Source organism: Pseudonaja textilis, chromosome 1 (genome assembly GCF_049901715.1).
Source record: "Pseudonaja textilis isolate UNSWEBS1 chromosome 1, rPseTex1.2, whole genome shotgun sequence".
NCBI lineage: Eukaryota > Metazoa > Chordata > Lepidosauria > Squamata > Elapidae > Pseudonaja > Pseudonaja textilis.
The window spans coordinates 17694351-17717118 of record NC_141990.1 but is presented as its reverse complement, the minus strand read 5'-3'; the positions used below and the strand labels follow the sequence as shown (position 1 = coordinate 17717118).

General features: G+C 38.0%; 3 protein-coding genes across 7 annotated transcripts in view; 1 reads left to right on the top strand and 2 right to left on the bottom strand.

The window, feature by feature from the left end:
• The window catches only part of DHX33 (DEAH-box helicase 33), an 18166-nt gene extending 10596 nt beyond the window's left edge, over positions 1 to 7570 (bottom strand). The window contains exons 1-4 of the mRNA XM_026708698.2: positions 7306 to 7570; positions 4123 to 4283; positions 2648 to 2875; positions 802 to 972 (exon numbers count right to left, since the gene is read on the bottom strand). Coding sequence (XP_026564483.2) covers positions 802 to 972; positions 2648 to 2875; positions 4123 to 4283; positions 7306 to 7570 — 825 coding nt within the window. The remainder of the gene's footprint in view (positions 1 to 801; positions 973 to 2647; positions 2876 to 4122; positions 4284 to 7305) is intronic.
• Positions 7508 to 22768, top strand: MIS12 (MIS12 kinetochore complex component). 5 transcript variants are annotated; one of them, XM_026708705.2, is made up of 2 exons: positions 7508 to 7613; positions 22108 to 22768. In XM_026708705.2, exon 2 carries the CDS (start codon positions 22120 to 22122, stop codon positions 22732 to 22734), a length of 615 nt encoding a protein of 204 aa, XP_026564490.1. In that variant the 5' UTR covers positions 7508 to 7613; positions 22108 to 22119; the 3' UTR covers positions 22735 to 22768. The 5 variants fall into 5 exon arrangements, with proteins under 5 accessions (XP_026564490.1, XP_026564489.1, XP_087783042.1 ...); XM_026708704.2 differs by lacking the exon at positions 7508 to 7613 and adding an exon at positions 18911 to 18981; XM_087926916.1 differs by lacking the exon at positions 7508 to 7613 and adding an exon at positions 19628 to 19836.
• Positions 9649 to 18634, bottom strand: DERL2 (derlin 2). Its single transcript, XM_026708699.2, has 7 exons — positions 18517 to 18634; positions 17268 to 17333; positions 16677 to 16750; positions 14982 to 15075; positions 13441 to 13636; positions 12550 to 12640; positions 9649 to 10806 (listed from the first exon to the last, which is right to left on the bottom strand). The coding sequence occupies exons 1-7, from the start codon at positions 18607 to 18609 to the stop codon at positions 10701 to 10703; spliced, it is 720 nt and encodes a 239-aa protein (XP_026564484.1). The 5' UTR covers positions 18610 to 18634; the 3' UTR covers positions 9649 to 10700.

Sequence of the window (22768 nt, the reverse complement as noted above, 5' to 3'; positions counted from 1 at the left end):
TGTTAACATAAGAAACACTACACTTATTTTTTGAAAGTATCAGGGCAATTATTTTTGAATGCTACCATTAACCTTTATTAAAAGCCCAGATAATTAGTTCCATAGAAACTTGGGCTTCTACACTTTTACTAATAAACATAAGTTGCTAGTAGTCTATACTTGTTTTACAGGGGAGAATTAACACCTTCTCCACAGCCAGTACACAAGCAGTGAACCTCTTAGCAAACCATAATAGGAATTTGTTGTATTGTATGTTATTTTAATGGCTTTCTTCAAGGGACTGGCAAAAGAAAATTGTTATTTAGTGAAGTCACCTTGATATTTGGAATAGTCAATTGAAAGTTTTCAGATTTAAAACCTTTTGGGATTTGGAGAAGTAATAAAATAGCAACATTTTTAGTGCATTAACACCCTGATGACTGAGAGAAGTTCTAAGTTTTTATAGGAAGTAGTTATACCAGGCTTCCTCAACTGGTGCTACTACAACTCCCATAACTCTTAGCCTCCTATTTAGGTGTGAAGGAATTAAATTTAAATTCAAATTGTTTACAGTATCAGACATGTGCTTTCAACTTTTTGTACAGCCATAGAGCTTATTGGGTGATGCTAGGCCACGCCCCATTTCCCAGTTTAATCTACCAAACAGGATTGTTACAGTGGTAATAAGGGGTAGAGGAAAAGAAGCCAAAATAAATTTGCGTGCTATTCTGAGATTGTAAGACCAGAATTAATTAAATCTCTCCCTCTCTCCCTCCCTCTTAAAGAAATAGCAGTCAAGATAGAAACAACCCAGAGATGTACCTGATGGATCTGGAAGACTGTCACTAGTGCTGCTTGGAGGTAATCACTCTGAGATTGCTTTGTATAGAAAATCTGGATGGGGTGCTGCCTGCCTTCCAAGTAGAGAACTGGTGCTCCATTGAAGTACTGGGAGAACAAGTCTACATCCATAGTAGCTGACATGACAATCACCTGCAAAATGTTGGGTTATAACCAAAAACTGCTCTGGGCTAGAAGGACTATTATTGTAAGGGTTTTTGCATTTTGATCTGCTCAAACATACAAGCTGCAAATACAGGTAGTCCTCGATGTATGACCACAATTGAGCCCAAAATTTCTGTTGCTAAGTGATATATTTGTTAAGTTAATTTTTCCCGTTTTACAACCTTTCTTGCTATAGCTGTTAAGTGAATCGCTGCAGTTATACAGTTAGCAACACAATTGTTAAGTGAATCTGGCTTCCCCATTGGTTTTGCTTGTCAGAAGATCTCAAAAGGTGACCACAGGACTCCGGATCCTGCAACCGTCATAAATATGAACCAGTTGCCAAGCATCTGAATTTTGATCATGTGACCATGGGGATGCTGCAACAATTGTGAAAAACTGTCATAAGTCAGGTTTTTTCAGTGCTGTTATAATTTTGAACTGTCACTAAATGAACTGTGATAAGTTGAGAACTACCTGTACTTTATTTATTTGTATAGGGTTGAAGACTTTTTAGATCAGATTCCATGCATCCCTTACTTGCCTTCCATGTCAACCTTGGACTGAGATAAGATGAATCTAGGACTTCAATACAGCTAGTCCTTGACTTGCAGTTTGTTTAGTGACCGTTCAAAGTCACAATGGTATTGAAAAAAGTGACTTATGACCGTTGCAGCATCCATACTACAATCACGTAAATAACATTTGGATGCTTGGTAGCTGACTCTGTAGGAGAGATGTAGATCCTGTAGGGGGTGCAAGCAGCACACCGCTGTGCCTCAACACCTATATGGGCCTCAAATACCTACATGATCTCACTTAGCAGAGCTGTCCCTGGCTTGTATATGATCTCACTTGCTAACTGTATCACTTCCTTACTTGTATATTCTTAAGGATTGGTGGAGGGATTCACCAATCCAAATACTGTTTCTATATTACCTTTTTCTGCTTGTAAAATGTTTATAAAAGCAATAAACGCTGCCCAGGCAGTCAGACATCTTTGCACGCTGAAAATGACTGATTATTCAACTCCATCATGACTCATATTTATGATTTGCAGTATCCCAAGGTCATGTTTTGCAACCTTCTGACAAACAAAATCAATGAGGATAGCTAATTCACTTAACCGTGTTAATAATTTAATAATTGCAGTGATTCTCTTAACAAAAGTCATAAAATGGGGCAAAATTCACTTAACAAATTTCTTACATAGCAACATACATTTTGGCTCAATTTTGGACTACCTACACCTACCGGGTCTACTTTTTCATTAAAATACTTTCAATCAATTGAAGCCTAACAGATTTCCTACAAAGTATTTTTTCTGAAGCAAGAGTCAATATTACAAGCATCTTATTTTTTCTTTTAAAGTCAAAGTCCGTTTTTAAACAGTAACACTGAGTAAAATTCAGCCCTTCTTGACAGTACTATAATGGAAGTTGAAGATATCTGATAAAAGAATGTCTATTTAAACAATATTGCTGCAAATCCTAAGGGTTTTTTAAAAATTGCTTCTCACTTTCCTCTGCAGGCAAACAGAAAATTTTTGCCTTGTAAATGTTGTTAAGTCAGGAAAAATATAGCCTATAACAGCCTCCAATCAAGCTTTAAGTCTCATTAGCCCTAGTTACCACTCCATTCCCTTTCGGTGTTCAGCACTCACTTTCAAGGGTAATTTCCCAAGCTCCTTCCGTTTCTTCTGGGCTGCTTTCACTACGCCAAAGAGCACATCGGTGTGGATTGTCCTCTCATGTGCTTCATCCAAAATGACCACACTGTATTTATGCATAAGAGGGTCACCAATGGCTTCTCGAAGCAGCATCCCATCTGTCAGGAACTTGATTTTTGTCTCATCAGATGTGAGATCTTCAAAGCGCACAGTGTAGCCAACCTAAGAAGAAAAGCCATTGGGATTAAAAAAAAAGAGAATTAGCCCTGCGGCAATCATTTAGTGGCATCTTAAACATTAAATCAAGCACGACAGAGTAGTAAAGAGGCTGCATACTGTATATATTGGCCCTTTGAGGTTGTCCAGACAAGAAGCACCAGCCATGAAAATGAATACTACCTTCTTTGTAAGGTTATATAATAACAGAATCTTGCAAGTCTGAAAGTATTTCTCCCCTCCCGTACTTTTACTCTTCTGAAAACTAGGTAGGCTCCCCTCTGAGACACTTGCTTCAACTCCACCCCTCCTTTGGATTCAGATTTCATTTATCAGACCCTTATCTAGGCTGCAACCTTCCAGGGTGATTCTCATTGTAATATACTATTACAATGTATTACAAATGTAAAATAGAAGGAGAAGAGTGAGACGAGACAACCTATCACCAAAAAAAACCTGAATAAAGTATGAATGTGGAAGAGATGATTTCAAATCTTATTAAATAATCTTAGATAATCAGAGTGTTCTATATATAAATAAAATTTTCTTATACTGTATTTGGTTGCAACTCCTATATCTCACTTTCCATCTCCGGTCCAATAATGTAGCATTTTAAAACTGTCATATATTTGGGCAAATTTATATAACCTTCTTCAAACTAGCCTTGCTTATGGAGGCAATCAAATAATTTATTTTTTACGAAGTGTAATTTCTTTTCAATATTTTCCATTTAATTTATGAATAATGCAATGCAATGTTTAGTATTTCATTGCTTCTTGATGAGCAGCAAATTCCTATAAAGAAACTATAGTAATTCCCACTTTTCTTCCTTTTCACCCTTACTTTAAATAGTAATTGTTATGTATGCTAATTACACTTAGCAAAAGCACTTAGACTTATATACCACTTCATTGTGCTTTACAGCACTCTCTAAGTTGTTTACAGAGCGGTTTATTTTATCTCCAACAATCTGGGTCCTCATTTTACCGACCTTGGAAGGATGGAAGGCTGAGTCAACCTTGAGTAGGCCAGGATCGAAGACCTAGCAGTCAGCAGTTAGCCTGCAATACTGCATTTTAACCACTGCACCATGGCTCCTAGTTAATATCAACTAAATAGCATTGCTATTATGATTTGATCTCTGGGAAAATTAATAACAAGATTACAACTTAGGAGAGAGAATGGAGGGTGTCAAACCAACAGAAACATTGAAACGGAGAAAAGGGTCCAAAGAGAAAAAAAAATCTACCTACCAATTTTCCTAATTCATTTTTCTTCTCATCTGAGACTCGGGTAGCCAAGGATATAGCAGCTACACGACGAGGCTGGGTCACAGCAACTATTCCTTGGCGCCCAATTTCCCCCTCGTAGAGATACTGTGGAATTTGAGTTGTCTTTCCGGAACCAGTTTCCCCTACAAATCATTAAGCAAATAAATGTCATTTTGTTAAATATATCAGATATGGCATCTCCACTGTTTATCCTAACAGAAAATAAAACAGAATTGTTTTCTGAATCCATTTAATAAAACAGTGGCCTCAGTCAACTTCCTCCAACTTGGGTGCCACCCCACACTAAAATTCTCAGTGATAATCATTTTGAATGGAGAATTCCGGATTTTAAGTCCATCCATTTGGAGGTTATCCATGCCGTGCATACTAGTAAATATGTTCACAGGAACTTAACTTCTAAGTAAATACTGTGGGACTTCAGCCTTATTTTACCTGTTACTCTTTAAGCATATCTAACACTGAGACCTAGCTTAGAGTTGTGGTTAAGATGTTGAACTAGAAACTAGGAGACTGTGAGTTCTAGACCTCCCTTAGGCATGAAAGCCAGTAGATAACTTTGGGCCAGTCTCTCTCTCCCTCTCTCTCCCCACCTCCTTCCCTCCCCCTCTCCCTCCAAGCCTAACCCACAGGAGAAAATAGTATGGTTTCCCCTTGAGTTATTTATAAATAAAGATGGAGTAAAAAACTATTAAAAAATAAAATATATTAAAAATATGGGATAAAGATATATTAATTATTACTATTCCCATTTCCTTCCCCCATTAACAAAATAGATCCTGACAATTATAGTTAACAGTAGTACAATTTATCTGGAACATTCCAAATTGGAAAAAAATAGTTTTACACTTTATCTACAGTAGCTGTTCTTTCAGCACCAAAAAAAGGGCGTTAGGTACAACTTCCCAGTCTATGCTATTGTCTTGATACTGTTAATTATAAAGAATATAGCCATTTATTAGCTCCAGCAGTAAAATATGCATGGCAACTATTTATTTGCCACAATGTTTTTAAAATCAATGTATTTTAAATTTGTGACTTGATTACCCTTTTAAAATTTATTGGTCACTGTGATATATTACTGTTCGATTTGATTTGTCTGTATTTTAGGACGATTTGGAAAATCCCACCATTGGCTGAGTTCCCACATGTTAATCTCTAATCCTAGATAAGAAACACTGCAGAGGGCAGTAATATGCTACCTCCAAGATACCAAACCCATTTTAGCTTCTTCTAAAGCTTGCATGACTGTGTTCTAATGTTGGACTGTAATTCATGAGTTATTTCCAACTACCCAAACATTGTTTTCAAACCTCAGTTCAGGGCAGTATGACATAAATGCCAAACCACTGAATAACCTCCAATTAGTTACTTTCTGTTAAATATTTTTTCTCTTTTAACCACATCAATTTGCTAGATTTGGGATGGAATCCTCTTCAATAAATGAGGAAAATAAAGATCTCCCCCCAACTTTAAAGACTGGGTTGTATTTCAAATACTTGGGAATAATTGAAGAGAAGCTAATTAAACCATATCCAACCAAAAAATAGGGGCTGTTATCAGCAACCCTCTGTACCTTTTTGAGGAATCGTAGCAAAAAACTATGACCACAGTTGAGACCAAAGTTTCTGTTACTAAATGAAACAGTTAAAGTCAATTGTGCCCTATTTTACAACCTTTCTTGCCACAGTTGTTAAGTGAATCACTACACTTGTTAAGTTAGTAACATGGTTAAGTGAATCTGGCTTCCCCATTGACTTTGCTTGTCAAAAGGACACAAAAGATGATCACATGAACCTGGAACATCACAACCGTCATAAATACGATTCAATTGCCAGGCATCTGAATTTTGATCACATGACCATGGAGATACTGCAAGGGTCATAAGTGTGAAAAATGGACACGAGTCACTTTTTTTCCCAGTGTCATTGTAAAACTTCAAAACAGGGGTCTTCAAACTTGACAGCTTTAACACTTGTGGACTTCAATTCCCAGAATTCCTCCTCCAGTCATGTTAGTTCAGGAATTCTGGGAGTTGAAGTCCACAAATCTTAAACTTGCCAAGTTTGAAGACCCTTGCTTCAAAAGGTCACTAAACTGTTGTAAGTCGAGGACTACCTGTATCAGGAAACCATAAGCTAACATCTGCCAAAAAAAACACCCCACGTCAAGAGCTGTAGTGGGCTACAGCTCCACAATTCCTATGCCTACTTTGGGAAACCTGAGAGCAATGGTTCAAAGCACAGCCTTAAAACCACCCTGGGAGCCGGTATTAAACTCCAACACTCCAGCACAGGGGTCTTCAACCTGGGCAACTTTAAGACTTGTGGATGTCCACAAGTCTTAAAGTTGCCCAGGTTGGGGACCCCTGCTCCAGAGAAAGCGGCGGCTAACAGGAGGATCCCCAGCAAAAGTCACCCTGCAAAAAGTATTCAACATACTATTTGATAAAGGAACTAAATATATTATAATACATATATTGAAGGCGCAAGAATCGCCTAGCACTGAATTGGAAACTTAGATCGTACCCTCTCCGTATGATAAAAAAGAAAGTAATGGATTGTGCAGAGATGGTCAAACTTACATTGGAATTGCAAGATAGGGAAGATATGGAATACTATACGGTCTGGGAAAAGTAGTATAACAAACAAAAATGTAAATATGTTATGTTGACTGAAACGGAAATGTCGATGTCACAGTGCTGAGAAGATTGGAGGTTTTTTTGAATGTGAAAAAGTACAATAAACATTTTTTTTTTTAAGTATCCAAAAAACAGGGAGCATCCGCGGGTGCCTTTCAGTAGCAAAAAGGGAGCCTTGCATCTACTCGGGGACGGAAGATAAAGAGAAAGAGGAGCAGCATTCTGACGCTCCGCTTTTCTTCCCTTCAAGGGGAAAAAATTCCCTCAGAATAGGCAACTGACGGCAAAGAGAGGCCATGGGAAAGCCCCGCCCTCCGCACAGCAGCTGCGCAGAACGAACACAACGCCACAGGCTCCGCCCCTTTCCTGCAGTAAGCCGGGAGGAACCCTCCCGCTCAACCCCCCCTCCTCTTCGGGAAAGGGGCGAGGCTTCTGCCGACTCCTCCCCCTCCTCCACAGCAAGGCTGTTTAGAAAGGGTGGGGGAAGGGCAAGAGGATTCCCTCACCGATCAGGATCGCGCAGTCCAAGGTGCGGAGCTGTCCGAGCAGCGTCCCTCGCGCTTGGAAAATCGGCAGGCTCCGGCGCTGACTGTCGATCCCTATGGAAGAAGAGGAGGAGGACGACGACAAAGAAGAGGACGACGAAGGATGGCGTTTCGTCCCCGGCGTCGTTAGCAACATCGCTCGGCGCGATCCAGAGGGGAGAGGCAGCGTGGTGGACGCCAGCTTCGGTTTCTTGAACGGGGGCAGCTCCCCGGTCCTCTGAGGCATCCTCGGCTCCCAGTGGTAGCGGCGGCGTCTTCGCCGGCGTCAGGTAACATGCTTCGCCGGGCCCCGCCCCTCAGACTTTTGCCTTAGAAAAACGTTGACTACATTTCCCAGCGATCCTCGAGCCCGTCTCTTGTCAATGCCCACTCGCTAATTTCGTAGGAGGCTCTTGGAGATTGTAGTTCGCATGAGCTTTCTCCAATTTAGACATGCGCGCTAACTGTTCACCCGAGGGCTGAACGTTTTGCGTCTTCAAGTTGCGCTTGCCGCAGGCGTGTGAAGCGTGGTTTTGAGGAACAGGGTGTTGTGCTGCAACGTTCCTGCCCTCGTCTTTTGCTTGTTTTACTTTGTTTCCTGATGTTCTTATTTCCGGGAATTCCAAATTCCACATGGCAGGACCCGAGCTCTTTTCATAACCTTTTATTCTTTTTAAACCATGAATACACGATATTCAATTTTATGGCTGTAAATAATTTGCAATATGATTCACGGGGAAAAGCGCTATTATTTATGGCCGCCTAAACAGTATTTCTGTTTTGTCAGTTAACAATCAGCGGTAACTGGATTCTGTAGAGCAAAGGTCTTCAAACTTGACAACTTTTAAGACTTGTGGACTTCAACTCCCAGAATTCCCGAGCTAACATGACTAAAGGAGGAATTCTGGGAGTTGAAGTCCACAACTCTTAAAGCTGTCAAGATTGAAGACCTCTGCTGTAGAGATTCAGTCATCTAGGTCATGGTTGTCCCAAAGGTACTTTTTCAGGAGGCAATTGGACTTTTGAAGACTGTCAAAGCTGTCAGAGCTGAAGAAGCTTCTTGGATGAGAAGCAAAACGTCTTCAAAAGAAAAAAACAAAGTCCACTTGCCTCCTGAAAAGGCATCTATATGAGATACCAGAGCTATCTTTTAGTTGTACTACCAGGCAATCCTGAATTTGTAATACTTTACCACAAAACCGCCTTTCTGGCATAATGCAAGGTATTGTGGATAGGCTTCTCACAAAGAAATAACTGGATCAATTTTTCCTACTGAAATCTCAATAATTAGTTGCAAAAGTTGTTTGAGAAAACATACATACAAAACAAGATGGTTTGAACTTGCATGCAGCCAGGATTCTGTTTTTAAAATCATCACAGTATTCACATTTTTTTAAATGAGTGTTTGTTAAATCACTGGCAGTAAGAAAAGTTTATCCATGGGATTTAGAAATCTACAAAATCTCCACCTTTCACACAACCAGTTTAGATTTTATTTTGCAGAACATAATACTATATGAAAGGTAATTTTTCACCCACTCTGATAAATGTGGGGGAAATGAGAATTTGGGAAATGAGAATTTGCTGGTGGTTGTATAAATGTTTGTGATTCTCAGTTGTTTGAAGTATAAATTTAGAGTCACTCTGAATGCCAAGAGCAGCAAACATAATAAAATTCAGCATCCTTATCAATACTGGGTTTCAGAGGCAGTGCTGTATTGCCCCCAACATCAGAGTTATCTGTATGAAATAGCTATTGCTAAGTTGAATGTTATCTAATGTTAAATCTGTTCATAGTTTATCTTCCTTATATAACTCCACTAAAAGAGTCATCTAAAGGTTAATACATGCATTTATCCTTTTGGACCAATAAAAATGTTAAAGAAGCCCAAACATTTGGCTCTACCCCATGAACCCATAAGAGTTATTGACAATTTGTGCTGATCCATACATTTTACACTCCTAAGCTAAGGGAGGTCAGTCCATGAGGAAGAAGAATGCATTTGAAACTGCTTTCAATCTACAGTATCCAGATTGACTGTTCCACATTTTTAAAAATCAGCATGCGCGTGTACACACACAAAGAGTATGCTTGTTTGGTGCTGTTTTTTAAACTAGCACTTTTGTTTGGAAATGGGGAAAAGCTAGTGATAGCAATGCAACTATTTTGACAATACCAGCAACTGTGGGGCTTAAGTTATGAGGAGGGCTGACTTGCTCATCAAAGAACATATAGAATGGTTGAAGACTGCCTGTAGGCCAAGTGGCTTATCAGTCAGGTTTTTTTACATACCAAACGCATCAGAATCTTAAGATCTCACAAAATTTTATGATCTCGGAATTTCAGCTATCTTTTATTATGTGGGATGCTAAGGCCACTGTGCAGCAATTTAAGTGTGAATCTCGGAAGGTAATTCGCCCACACAGCAGGCCAAATAAAGCACTTTTTAGCCCTGAAGAGGTCTTTCATAAAACAGATATTTTGAACAAATTATAGCTTAAAACTTTCATTCTTCCAGTACAGTCTGTCACGAGATTAGTTTCTTAGATGGTTTCTTTTCAAGTAGCAATAGTGGAAGACAAATCATGGTCCATGAAATACAAAAATAGCAAAGACGCCAATGGAATTGAAGATATAAAAGTCAAACTTCTATAGTATCCACCATAATAGTATCTACTTTGACTGTAATCCCAAACACATGAGAAATCTGCTTTTAAGAGAATATATAACACTGTACGTAAGGAAGATGGATTGTACCTTATAGCTAACCAATTTTACAATTTACATATGAAATCTCACCAACCAGCTCAGTCCCTAGCCACAACTGGGGATTACACTGCAAATATAACAGTAAATCAGTTTTGGTAAACACAAAGACTTCAACATAATTCAGCATATAAAATCTGCCCAAATCTTCTGAGAAAAAAAGAGGCTCTTCAGTTGTAGTTTGCTTCAGAGGCACCATTGCCATGGTCAGCAAGTCAAGTAAGCTTGCTTGTTTAATTATCTAATGAAAAAAGAAAAGTAAAATAAACAGTTTTATTCATCTTCTGTTAACTGCCCAGTCCTGTATGAAATAAAATTGAAAAGGGCTTTACAAATATTTTTTTTATACATGAACTGAAGAACACAAGAATGTGCATTTCCAGTTTTCCTTGGCTTGGATCATTCATTTCTAAACAAATCGATGTAAAAGTCTCCAAGAGTTTGAAGTCAGTTCCTTGAAAAATGTCTTTTGATCAGATTTTTTTTTCATTTTTGAAAAAATGTTTTGCATATTCAGAGTTGTCAAAACTTCCTTTATGCACAAGAGAACAGAACCATTCTCCACGGTGGTTTGCTTGTCTAGTCTCTCATCAAAGATGTTTGCCGGATCTCAACCTCCTAGGCGCTGACCTTCTCCCCATGCAAAACCTCCTGGCCTTTCTTCAGGTAATGGATTGTAATTGGGATCTTCTTCTGGAGTATCAAATATTAGTTTCCTGTTAAGCAATATATATATTTAATGTTCAAGGCAACAAAAATAGAAAAGTGTACATATATTACTATCAAAAGGGAAGCATTTAAAGCTCCATGAATTCTGCCAACTTGTTCTTTTCTCTTTTGCTTCAAAGGTAATTGGAAAGAATAACAGGTGGCCAGAATTAGGAATGTATGTATATTTGGCTTAGGAAGAACCAGTAGTTCCCACTGTTCTGAACTGCATATATTTCTCAATTTGGTATTTCTCAGTTTGTTATATTCTTTTAAATGCTGCTTCTAAATTACTTTATTGTGACTGTATTGCAGCTTTGATATTTTACAGAAGTACCAAATACAGCTTTCATCAAGCCCAAGCAGCAAAGCAGGATAGGGTGTGTTGTGGCCCGTCAGCAGCCAGCAGAGCTGGCAGCAGATTCAGACAATGAGGTTGGGGAGAAACATGGGCCAGTCCTGGAGTTTGGGGAAGGCTCTGACAAGTGCTCTGCATCGGAGACAGAGATGGGGCCAGGGCTTATCAGCTGCCTTTGGAGTGAGGCAGAAGAACAGTTGGAGCCTGTTCCCAGTGTGCGCATGCGCAGAGTTGCCAGACAAAGGCAACAGCTAAGGAACAAGGGTTGACTTGGGAGTAAAGCCACAGGTGGACAGTGAACGGCCCCTCCCATAGAGAATAAAAGAGGAGTGAAAGGAGAGTGGAGTTTTGCAGGAGACAATCAGTTCATTCCTGCATTCTGCCAAGTATTGTGGCCTCTGAAAGATATCAGCCTGGCCTCTCTACAAGCCTGATAAATGTCTGTAATTGTGAACTATCTTGAAAGACTGTTGGCCGGGACTTTGCTGGAGAGGAATTCACTGTAAATTAAATAAAGGGGGTTTATCAGGAAGAAGACTCAGCTTTGTGCTGTTGGGAAAGCCTAGGTCAGAACAGGGTGATTTTTTAAGCTGTTATTATTGACATTTATCAAGTTAGTTATCACAATGTGCTGTTTTTATAGTTTCCTTTGTGTAGGATATAAATTGAATTCTAAACAGATTAAAAACCTATTAGATTTTTTTAAGATGATATGGTTCAGTTTAACATGGTAAATGATATCTAAGGCCAAAAAGTATCTCACCAATTTTAATCACCTGTTCTGTAAGTACGGTAACCAGTGAGATGCTTTTATAAATCCCACAAGTAGTACTTATAGACAAATAGTCTCCATAGCAATTATCTGGCATTGTATGTTGAGCCAGGCAACCAATCCATTTACTTCAGTATTGTGCTAACTGACAGTGCTTCTCCAGATTTTAGATATTATTCCTAGTTCTATCTATACATGCTTAGGTTGAATTCAGGATATTCATCATGTGAAGCATGTGTTCTAATATTGATGTAGACTTCCTCTGGGAATTCCATTTAATTAAACACCTTTTAGGTATGATACAGCTCTAAGCCCTGCTTGGAAAACCTTGAACAAATCTGGGAGATTAAAGTGATAATTCAAGAATCCAATGTGGATTATTCAAGAATTCAATGTGAATTCCATCTCTGTCCATTTTCTATCTTTTTAGGTTTGGAATTCGCTCGCTGAATACAACTGTTTTGCATTAGTTTGGATAGTTTATTCTGCCTCTTCCCTCCCACTCAACACCAAGTACAAAGGAAAGCATTTTTGATTGGGAGCTCCTCAGAGTTGGCTATAAGATGGGCAGCTCTGTAAATGATTTAAATTAAAAAAATAAAAATAACACAAAGCACTTACAATATGGATGGTGTTTTTAGAAGTCTTCCTCCCCCAGGCTGATTTGGAAAGACATCTTCCAAGAAGAAATATATGTGACCCACAGCAATGCCTAGAGATGAGGGGGGAAATATTGAAACACATTGTTTTATTACAAAAGTCTAAAAGCATCCAACCATCCAACATTAATCACTGCAGTTTTGAGAAAGCATTTTAAAAGACTGTTTCATAAAAGACTACCTTAGGCTTGACAAGATTGTTTCTTAGGAACTCTAAATAAGTTAGTTTTCTTTTCCAATTGTGTGAATATTTAGGTGGACAGCAAAACATCCTCCTTTTGCTTTAACATTTAAAACACTTAATCGTTTTTCACATCATCAGTTCATCTACTTTAAAAGAAGCATGTATTTTGCAGGCTGTTTCTAACTTAAGATTTTCATATATAGCATTGCTCTTCTTGGCCTCTTTTCTTCATATGTAAACCAAGACAACAAACAACACAGTAGTGCTTTTATGAATTCTGCAGTTTACATTTGGCAAAGTATATACAATTCTCATTATTAAACTAGGGAATAAATCTGTATTCCCTCATAATGATTAAAAAGGGCTGCTATGAAGAATTTTTTTTTTATTATGTACCATCAAGTTAAGGACTACTTTTAGCAATTACATAGATAGTCCTCCAGAATGATCTGGTCTTTCACATCTTCTAACAGTGTAATCACTGCTGCTGGGATTTCTCAATAACCATCAATGTATTGTAACTTTCTTTGTGTTAAAAATACCCTTCAAAACTAAATGTTAGTATGTACAAGCAGAAAAGCAAATAACAATTTTTAAGGGATGAGGCAGGTCAACAAAGCAAGGATTTTATTATGGCTCACTTGCTGACAGAATTTTCAATCATCTTACCTAGAAGATCTACTATAATGGAGTTTCCCAATAAAAGTGAAAATCCCATGAGAACCCATGGAAGAAATGGAGCCTGAAAGATGAGAAGCCCAAAGAAATTCATGCGAACAAAAGGATTTCTGCGGCTCCACACATATACTAGCATTATCGTAAATGCCTGCCCTAAAAAAACCAAATTGACAAACAATCCAAAAAGCTGATGGGAAATAATGGTTAAAGAAAAAGTCATTGTAGTCTTATCAAAAGAAATTTAAAAATAAATAGTAGAAAATTGTAAACCTGCATACATATTTATTTTGATAATTTATAGCGTCTAGTAGCACATCAGGAATGAGGAAGAACAAAAAAGTAAATCAGATTTAAAGCTCAAAATAATATTTCAAATCGTAAAAAAGAAAAAAAAACCTTCACAATGGAAAGGTTTACTGTTTAATTTACACAGTGTAAAAATATCCTTAGAAGGACAGGTTTCCTGAAGCAGATCTATTTCAATCTGTGGTACAGATTTGAGGCCAGATTGGAAACCATATTTGTCTAATCATAATGAAACTTTAAACTGAAACTGGTACAATGCCTCAGCTGCACAGGCCTGAACTTGCTAATGCTAACTTGCCAGAAAAAATATATATTGGAAGAGGGAAATATCACTAAGACAGGATTTCTGCACTTGCATTGCATTGTACACATGAATACTGTAAGGAAGAGCTTTAGAGTACAGGTAGTCCTCACAATCACAATTGAGCCCAAAATTTCTGTTGCTAAGTGACACAGTTAACTAAACTTTGTCCCATTTAACAAACTTTCTTGTGGCAGTTGTTAAGTGAATCACTGCAGTTGTTAAGTTAGTAACACAGTTGTTAAGTAAATCTAGCTTTCCAATTGGCTTTGCTTGTGAGTAGATTAGAAAAGATGATTATGACCCCAGGACATTGCAACTGCCATAAATATGAGTCAGTTACAAAGCATCTGAATTTTGATCATGTGACCATAGAGATGTTACAACAGTTATTAAGTCTGAAAACTGGCCATCAGTCACTTTTTCCAGTGCCTTTGTAACTTCAAATGGTCACTAAATGAACTGTTATAAGTCAAGGACTACCTGTATCTGAAAGTAAACTAGCAAAAGCTCTTCAGAGAGGTTCTTAATAAATTATTTTGTTTAAAAGTATCACCTAACAAAAATTTCCACAGTTCTGAAACTCTTTTGTTAAGTGGTAGACTTGAGACTCTTTTAGAAAGTTAAAGCCCAACCAGTTCCAAATCAACTGAGGAAATGTTTTCTTTGAAAAAATGGGTATTTTTATATATAATTTCCCCTGATCAGGCCTATCATACCGGCACATAAATTCCCATCAACATAAGAGCCCAGAATTCTCTTACAAAATGTTCATTTCTGAAAAAAATGTTTGCTATTTGTTTAGTTGCCTTCCTAGAAGATGTATTCGCCATTAAAGAGAGATCCCAAAAATAGATGGAGAACAATTATAATCATTTTATCTTGTTCCAGATCTTATATATAAAATCCAACATTGAAAGGATACAGTCATTAAGAGTCCACCAAAAAGGAACATAAATACAAAGTCTGCTGTCCGACCACGAAATGATCCTTCCTCAAGCATTCGACAATAGCGATATCTGATCACCAGTTCAGGAAAATACTAGATGTATTTTATTTTATTTCTACAAGAAAATGAAACTCTGTTCTGTGTTTTAGCTTCAGATTCAGAGGTGGAAGAAGAAAAAGGATTTTAAGTACAAGTAGATACACCTTTAGTCTTATTTTAGCATTTAGAACTGAAATAATTCTAGGCTATTGTTAATTACACAGAATCAAACATTTTATCAGATCTTTTGGGAAATAAGGTCAATACTGACATTAAAAATTCTATGCCATAGAATTGGTATACATCAGGGACTTTCTGCCTATACAATCCAAAAATCTAAGGTAGGTTTTTGTAACCAAGTTACAACCAGGGTAAAGGATCTGCCTCCTATCATTACAGATCTAATTTTGTATTGTTTGATTTGCTGATATTTTTGAGTTGAGACTTTTAAACTTGGAGATTACCAGTACAGATCTCACAGATGCAACAAGAACAAATCACAACAATCACATTCTCTGTTGGGTTACGGTTATTATAATTTTGGTTTATGCTTGTAATTTGAAGAGTTATTTCTTCCATAGATTATTTTTAGTCACCCAGGTTTGTTTAAAATGGGCAGCTATATAAATTTTGTAAACAAATACATTATTTGACTCATATGTAAATCTATTCTTCCTACAAAGAAAATGGATCTGGAGAAATTGACATCAATTAATTGAATACATACGTATTCAAAATAAGTCCTCATGTTCATCTTTTGTTAAAGATTATATACTCAGTGACAATTCTATCATGCAGCAATCAAGCAACTAAAGGAATATTCTTGATTCAACAGCAACTTCAATGCTATTTTTATTTATTTGTATGCCACTTTTATTATTTTTTACAAATAACTCAAAGCGGTGAACACACCTAACACTCCTTCCTATTTTCCCCATAACAACCCTGTGAGATGGGTTGAGCTGAGTGTGTGTGACTGGCCCAAGGTCACCCTGCTGTCTTTCAGGCCTAAGGCAGGATTTGAACTCACATTCTCCAGGTGATTTTAATTTTAAAAAGTATAAATTTGGTGAGCAACCTCACCAATTTCAATAGGTATTACCTGCTTCAGGAGAGCTACGATGAAACACTTAAGCAACTAAAACTTTCATCTGTAATAATATATCTGGTACTATGTTAGGAGCGGGCGTCTTGAAAGTGGCTACTACCACAAAGTAGGTTTTTCCTCTCATATCCTCACTTTCAAACTTAATCTAAGCCTTATGAGGTGATATCAAGGAATGGCCAAATTAATACTACCACAGAGATTCCTTTGGGCATCTTGACTCTAAGCAAAACTTGATTTGTCCATAAACAAATTAGGAGTTAGCACTGCTGACATATGAAAACAAATGATTACCCTTGAAATAATATTTTTTCAAATAAGGAATCAGGTAGTGTCATCATCCTTAAATTACTTATTTGCTTCTAAAGTTGTTCCTAAACCATCTGGAGTCCATATAAATTATGGCAGTATATTAAATAAAATTAATTAGAAAAGAAGATTCAACCAACTTTCATTGGAGTATGTCTAAAAGATCTTACATATGCAAGCATATGTAAGCTTGCATACAGAAGATAAGCAAAAGATACAAGAATATCATATTAAATAAAAAATTGAATCCAACTGGCCCAAAGAAAAGGTAGTTTGTAATCAGCCTCCATACCTGCAAGAGATATGAGGAATGAGAAATTAATAAATCACATTTAAGCAAATGCTGGTTTGTTTGAGGAAGCTGTGGTGGTGCAGTGATTTAGAATGCAGTATTGCAAGCTAACTCTGGCCACTGCTAAGAATTCGATCCTGAACAGCTCAAGGTTGACTCGGCCTTCCATGGTTGGTAAAATGAGGACCCAGATTGTTAGGGGCAATATGCTGATGTTGTAAACAGCTCAGAGTGCTGTAAAGCTTTCCAGCTTGGTGGTCCGGGAGTGAGTGAGGCTGGTACTCACATATATAACTGGATGGATAAACACACACATATATACATACATTCATACATACATATACACAGAATCAACATGTAACATTAGGAATAATGCTCACAGGTATTAATTAGACTGTTAACTTCTACCAAAAATCTCAAGACTTGATTCAATTTGTTAAAAATACTAGCAATTCTGATTTGTGAAAACTGCATTATTCTACTTGTCTTTATAAAAAACATGCAAAAGAGCACTTACTTGAAAGTTTTTAAATATCAATTCTGGGTTGAAATACAGTTGAAAAGGCGTGATTAATTCTAATTGCTAAAAGAAAGGAAAATACAAAGGAATTCGCAGTTGTAAATATTGTGATATATGAATCCATTAGACAGGTTATATTGAATTTAGAGTATCTTTGATGACCCAATGCAATCTAGTTCATAAACAATCTATCTTCATGCATAAACACACATCTGATTTTATCCAATACCAATCAGGCAGAACCTGCTGTTTTTCCCCCCCACAAACATAAAGTACCATTTCTTTCCTTCCATAAAGATGAACCCTCTTAATTGGACCATTTGTTCTATTTCAGAATTCTAAGCAAAACAACAATAATACAATCGGTATAGCAAAGGCCACTTTATAAGATAACTTTTAAAAAGATAAAACTTGTAGTAAGTATCTGTAGAAAGAAACTTGATGTTACACTTGCACGCAAAAAGGAAGGCTACTGCTTTTATGTTCTGCCTGTTTGGACATTGAGGAAAACATGCTAAGGGTATTTTTTGTATGTGCACGCTATCCCAAAAGCGACTGCTCTAAAAAAAAACTATATACCTTTAATATCAAGATCTCTGACATCTTCATGTTTTGTTTTGCACCATATTTTAAGCTGTGAGTTTATGTGTGTATCAGAAAAAACGTCTACACAAATGATAGCATAGCTAGGTGATAACTTTAGTTATGCTGCAGGTGAGTAGATTGAATGATGGTTTCTCAGGCTCAGGATTTACTATTCAGTGGAAAAATAAATATTCTGATTATATCTGGACTGGGTTCCAGATTCTATTTTACACAATTTTATCTTAATTCTCTTCTCAGCCTGATTTAATTTTCACAGCCATATGGTAAAATCAGTCTGAGGGATCCTAACTCTTCATGGCCTGTTCTAATATCGGTTCTTAGCAGATGGGTCCCCAGGAGTGGAAGGGTTGTTTACATTCAGTGCCATAGATATATAACCCCTCTTCGAAACTTAAGCTGCATGAAGTTTTTATGCCGCCCAGAATCACTTCGGATACTGAGATGGGTGGCATATAAATTTAATTAATTATTGGAGTCAAAGAGGGGGAAAAAAGTTCATCACGACCCTATCTAGAAATAGAACAGATCTGCCCAATAGCCAAGGCAGAGGCTATGTCAAGGAGAGGCTCTACGGATTCCCCCCGAACGACTGCTTATTGTACCGCCGACCGACCACGGCAGCCCACCCTCCTCCACTCACCACAGCCGCGGTGGTGAGGACGCAGGCGGTAGTGTAGGCCCGTGTGACAGGAGGCACCTGCAGATATTCCTGCCGAAAAGTCTGATACGCCATCTTGGCGCTGCCGCCTTAAAGCTCTGCCTCTGCTTACAGCAGCGCCTCGATGTCGGCCAATCATATTCCCAAAGCCATTGGCCGAATAGCCAATCTCTGCCATTTCTATTCTTCCCTTTTCCCCCGCTTCAGCCAATCTGCGCCGTCCACCTCCCTCCCTCCGTCTACTTGTTGAACCCAATCAGAGCTGATTTGGTGTGCCGGAGAATCGTGACAACTACCGGGAGTCTAGCTTGCGTGGCTCTGGTCTTCCCCAACTCTATGGTTAGTTGTGGAAAGGGGCGGGTTGAGAGGGAAGCCGTTCGGAACAAGGAGCGAGAACCAAAGAGGCGGGAAAAGTGAATTTCAGTTCGGCGACGGAGAAATTTTGAGGTAAGTTGGGGCTCCAGACTAAAAAAAAAAAGGAACCTTTTAAAATCAAAGCATAAGACTTAATGCAAAACCCGGTAATAATAAAATAGAGCAAAATGGACTAAAAAGCGACTAGGCGTTTAATATGATACAAAAAGCACGAAGGAAACGGCGAAGAACTTGGCCAGTTACCGTAAAACCTTAGATAACTTTTGGGTATTAAACGGATATCGGAAAAAGAAGGCAAACTCTTTCGCAGGTAACAATATTCCAGAAGGGCTTTCCTGCCCCCCTTAAAAGGGGAAATGGCGCTGGGAGGGCAGTTTTCAGTATGGTTACATTTATGTGTGTGTATATATATATTTGTGTGTGTGTGTGTGTATGTATAACCTACCTCCTGGGGGTCTGTGGTGTAAGTGTACGCGCACCTTAGAAATAATAGATAAACGTCGGTCTCCCTTCCAGTCTGTGAGGCAGGTTGGGGCTGAAGGAAGAGGAACCGGTCTAAATTCGAATTCAGATCCGAATTTGGGCCTCCCCGGTTCAGGCCTGACGTAAGATCGTGCCGCCTACTGTCGGGGTTTGAAAGGAAAAGCAACGGTCGCAATGTTAGCTCGCCAGCAGATGGCAGTGCCGGAACCTCTGCCCTGTTTTGTTTAGCGTCTCTTTTTTCGCTTCAGTTGGCGGGAGGTGGATGAGAGAGAGAAAGAGAGAAAAGGTTGGGTTGCTATTGCTGGTGCAATGGAAGCCTGCGCTGAGTACTCGGCCATACGCTTTAAGCAACGTGCCGTGATTGAGTTTTTGACTGCCAAAGGAGTCCCTCCAATTGAAATTCACCGCCGAATGCAGGCTGTTTATGGGGACGACTGTATTGACGTGAGTACTGTACATCAATGGGTCCAAAAATGTAAAGATGGGGAATCGGGAAGAACCGACTTGTCTGATCAAGAATGAAATGACAACCGACAAGCGAGAGAGGAGGATAAACGGAAGAACAGTCGGGCATCACTTAAAGGGAAATCGCTGCCTATCTGCCATTTTGCAGGATTATTACACATTATTGTCCTTTTTCAGCACTGGGAGGTTTGTACAAGATACGTTTCTTGCTTGTTTATGGCAAACACGAATCTAGAATTGAATGAAGTTCTGAAATTCTGGCCGATTCCTGTATTTTGGGCTGGAGTTTTGACACAGTTAAAACAATTAGTATATGGACATCCTTATCTGTGTATTTGAAAGCATTTGGAAACTTATCAGATGTTCCTATTCAATTTTCTGTTAGTAGTATACTAACAAACCCAACCAAGCATATATCTATTTGGAAAGAAGTCCTATTAAATTTAAAAGGAATTGCTCTCAGGTAAATATGTATGGGGTTATTATTTATATTTTATAGCTGTTTATCTGCTTCTGACAGTTCTGCTTTTGGAACATATTGAACTTAGGTCATATTTGTCAAAAATTATTTTGCATAGATTTCTATAAGGAAATGTTACATTTTTCATTACTTTCCACTTGTCTTGGAAGTATATTTCAATTGTGACTAATAAGCGCATATGCTGATGCTAGTTTATTATAGCTTTCATCAGTCCTTAACAAAGATTTTATTATAGATAACTAAGACCTAATTATTAGTCCAAATGCCAAGTTTTCTCTTATGGATTGTTTGGCAAAAATTTATCAGAGGTAATTTTTCACTATTGAGAACTATTGTATGGTTCAGAAAAAAATATCCAAATTCAAAAAGTGATGTTTAGAGCCCTTTAATTAGAAAGAATTCTGAGGCTCAACAAGTTTGGCATAATTTATTTAATTCAAAAAAGCAAGTTCCTATGTATATAACATTCCATCATCCAACGTAGTAGCCCAAAGTAATGTTTTCCATCATATTTCCTCAGAAAAGGTTGCCCGGTTTCAGTAAATTTTGAATATTTGAATTATTTCAAAATAGCTAGTTTTTACATTCTTTAGTAATATAATGCTGCTCAGTTGTAAACATGTTTTCATGGAATAAATCAGTCCATTTATTATTTATAACCATTTCAATGATATGGAATTAGTATTCAGAATTTTATTTAGCTATCAAGTTTTTATTTTACAAGTATCAAGTAATTCTGAATATAAAAGTTTATGCAAAGGAGTTGGGTGTCTACTGAGAGATTTGATTTGTATGGTGCTCATTGTATGACTGCTTGCCCCTTTTTCTGTCCATTAGACAATAGTGTTTTTTAAATTCCTACTTTTGCAATTATCTTTTTTTTCTTTTAAAGAAAAATATGTGTCCATGTGCCCAAATGCTTGGAATAGTTTATCAGTTCTAATAATAATCATGCACTGTGCTAAACCATTTTATTTCAGAAATTGGTATGAATCCAACTTTTGTAATATACTCAACTAACCCACATTTTACTATGGTTTGGTTAATGGGTAATGGTATGTTTAGTCTATCAAAGAGAAGAATTAAGGGGGACTTGAAACTATCTTCTAGTACTTGAGGGGTTCTCATAGAGAAGAGGTGATTGACTTAGAATATGACAAGAAGTAATGGGTTGGAGATCCAACTAGAAATAAGGAGAAATTTTCTGAAATTGAGAACAATTTATCAATAGAATAGCTTGCCCCTGGAATTATGGGTGATTCATCACTGGAGGTTTTCACAAATAGACTGGACAATCATTTGACCAGGATGGTGTAAGGCCTCCTGCCTCGGGCAAGGCATTGGACTAGAACAGGGGTCCCTAGCCCTGGTCTGTGGACTGGTACCAGGCTGCAGCATGTCAGAAACCCGACTGCAGAAACAAACTAAGCCACATCTGTGGGATGCAGGCAGCATGCAAAACAACAGGATGAGGAGCAGCAGCAGCAGTCTAAGCAACTGTGAGATAAGAGGCACCTTAGCCCACAGAAGTAATAGTGTAGCAAAATTCTCAGAAGGGACCCTCCTTAGTCTCTTGGACCATAAAGGCAAGGGTGGGGGAGGGGGTGGGGGGGAGATGTACTTTCAGACTTGCAAAAATCTGTTATGGCAATCTTATAGTAAACTCGTGTCTGGACTACCTCAAAGGACTGACACTGTAGCACAATGTATGAACCCAGTCCAATTAATTTACTAAAGACTGATTATTTTTTTTACAATGTTCTTTCCAGGTATTTCTCATCATGTCAATAAATCCAATGACATATGAAGCACAGTTTTTTGGTTTTACCCCTCAAACATTCATGTTGCGGATATATTTTGCTTTTCAAGATCATCTTTCTCATATAATGCTGGTAGTGGAGAAAGTTATATTGAATAAACTACAGAACATCTGTCCTAGTCTTACACCTACTTTAATCCGGAGGAGCACAGAAAAATTCTTTGCTTTCATGAAGGAACGCTTCGACAATCAGTTCACTAAGATGGAAAAATCTCTTTTAAGCACAGTTTTAAGCATTCCCAAGAACATTTGCCTTCCAGAAGATAAATTTCAAGAGGAATTTTGCTATACTGCAAAACAGTTTCAAGAGCTGGAGAATGAAATCAGCCAGCTAGAAAGAGAACTTAAAGCTGAAATGTGTGCTGAGCAAGCCCTACAAACAGAACTGGAAGAGCAAAAGATTGTTCAGGGGCATCTTGAAGGGATTCTACAATGGTTTGATGGTCTTGACAATATAGGCAGAAATGAAGGGGCTGGAAACCTTAAAGAAAGCTTTGCTGCCTTGACAAAAACTGCCGCTAAACTGCATAATATTGTGCAGGAAGTGGAGGACAAAATGAACAGACTGAGAAAGTGACTGTATAGTAATATAATAAACACATTTCAATCCA